The following is a 1,910-nucleotide window of genomic DNA, read 5'->3' as shown; positions in this document are numbered from 1 at the left end:
TGCCTAAATTTGGCCATTGGTAAAGTCAAAGCTGAATTTTGAAGTAGATAAAATAAATGCCAGGAAAAAGGCCTTTCTTTCCTACCATAACAATTGTAAACCTATGGAGTCAAATGACATTGGTATTGAGCTTACCAGCAAAAACAATAATAAAAACTATTCAGGAGTTCCTGGTTTGAACCAAAGGATGAATGTAGGAAMACCACTTCAATATGGATGATCAGGGTGAAGACCCTGAAAGAAATCTGCTGATTTTTTAAAAAGTTGATGATTCATAAACCCAAATCAACATGGACGTTCTTCACTAGACATAAATGAAAAGGAGAAATCTACTTTTAGGGGGTTTATACATCTTTACCAGGTACTTCTCTAGACAGCGTTCTGAGTGAAAGGCTACTTTGGGCTTTAAGCAGTCACAGAGAGAACCAGGTATTAGCAGCTCCTCTGGCATCACCAGATACTTAAGTCTTTAAATGTGGAGCATTCAGTTGCTGTACATCTGCCAAGGTTTAGGTGAGAGACTGCAACCAATCGGCGTTGCTGTTTTCTATTCCAATTTAAATAGAGGGACTTATATAAGAAAGGGTGCCGTCTGACCTGTATATAAATAGTTCAGAGCATTTTCTTGATCCAGGATGTAACCCCTGATCTTCTGATTTAGCTTTTGAATGATCTCCTTTCATAGGGAAGATCAGYGGTCRCATCAYGCTTAAGGGCACAGAACAATGCCCCCAATAAACATTTAAGACATTTACTTTAATAGGACTCGGATGAACTTTGCTCAACAGATGGAGAAATGAGGCTTAATCTGGACACCAAMTTCCTTTATGCTCACTGCTTACAAAAAATATTATATTTACCAGCTGTTGTTAACTTTACCTATATTTTTATAGCATCCTATAAATCTGAGCATAAAACATTTGCTTAGTTGGGTTTTATTTTTTTATGTCCCACAAATCATTAAACTCTTCTAGTTGTTATAGTGAAGGTTATATCACCATTTTTTGACATGAGGACTATAATAAATCAATGGTATTTTAACACCTTTTACTTTTAGAATAGTTAAATCTGGACTAGATTTTTATGCACTAATACAAGCATCAGTTGATGTTTGTATTTGATTTATAAAAATGTGAAAGCAAAATGTTCAACTAAGTGATTGGTRTTTCTTTTGAATTATGGCCTAAGTCAAAAAAATCTAGAGACAAACTTTTACTGGYATTTTTCTGGGATCAGCAACCATACAAGCTTTAAATAAAACAAAACAAAGAACCAACATGGACCAACCTGACTGGGGAAGAGTCACTGGAAGCGGATGAGATCGGCTGTGGACTTGAAGGCGCTGAGAACATCGGCCAGGAGGGAGAACGGGGCGAGGTGGGGCTCGGAGATATTGCACTGAAAAGCAAAAATTACATGTTTGATCAACAAACACATTCAACTTCCTACAGTTTGTAAACTGTGAAGTTTACATGTGATGGAGGACATGTGGAAGACTTTTCCTACCTTGGTGGTATACTGCCTCGACTCTTTGGGTTCAGTCTGAAGACAGAAAGTAAAAAAGAGATTTAACTACACACTGAATAAAAGTGTTAAGCAAACTRAATCACAGTGGCCACATTTTATCTCAAAGCTTTAATAGAACAGGAGCTTTTAGAGTGATCCTGTTTGCTCATGACCGTATCTGATGAGAGAGTCCTGCAACAGATCAAAACATAAAACATTTGGCTTCAAGGACGAGCTATTTGCATATTATTCACTTTGAGAGTCAAATGCATCTTATTTTTAGAGTGCTGCAGCAGTTCCACCCTGTAAAAGGAAAAGTTTCKGTCTCTTCCCACTTTTATAGTGCAGGATTTTCATCCTAAAATGGCCAGGTCATTAAGAAGTCCAATTCCAGTTATCATGTT

The 1,910-nt window shown here is 37.1% G+C and overlaps 1 protein-coding gene across 2 annotated transcripts in view; it reads right to left on the bottom strand.

Annotated features, from left to right (window-relative positions):
- Positions 1-23: 23 nt before the first annotated feature.
- The window catches only part of LOC103475368 (rho GTPase-activating protein 26), a 64,331-nt gene continuing 62,444 nt past the window's right edge, over positions 24-1,910 (bottom strand). For both annotated transcript variants that reach the window (XM_008426937.2, XM_008426938.2), the window contains 2 exons: positions 1,507-1,542; positions 24-1,398 (listed from right to left, as the gene is read on the bottom strand). In XM_008426937.2, coding sequence (XP_008425159.1) covers positions 1,251-1,398; positions 1,507-1,542 — 184 coding nt within the window. In that variant the 3' untranslated portion in view covers positions 24-1,250. The remainder of the gene's footprint in view (positions 1,399-1,506; positions 1,543-1,910) is intronic.

Source organism: Poecilia reticulata, linkage group LG14, assembly GCF_000633615.1.
Source record: "Poecilia reticulata strain Guanapo linkage group LG14, Guppy_female_1.0+MT, whole genome shotgun sequence".
Classification (NCBI taxonomy): domain Eukaryota; kingdom Metazoa; phylum Chordata; class Actinopteri; order Cyprinodontiformes; family Poeciliidae; genus Poecilia; species Poecilia reticulata.
The sequence above is the reverse complement of the archived record's forward strand: the minus strand, read 5'-3'. Positions and strand labels throughout refer to the sequence as shown.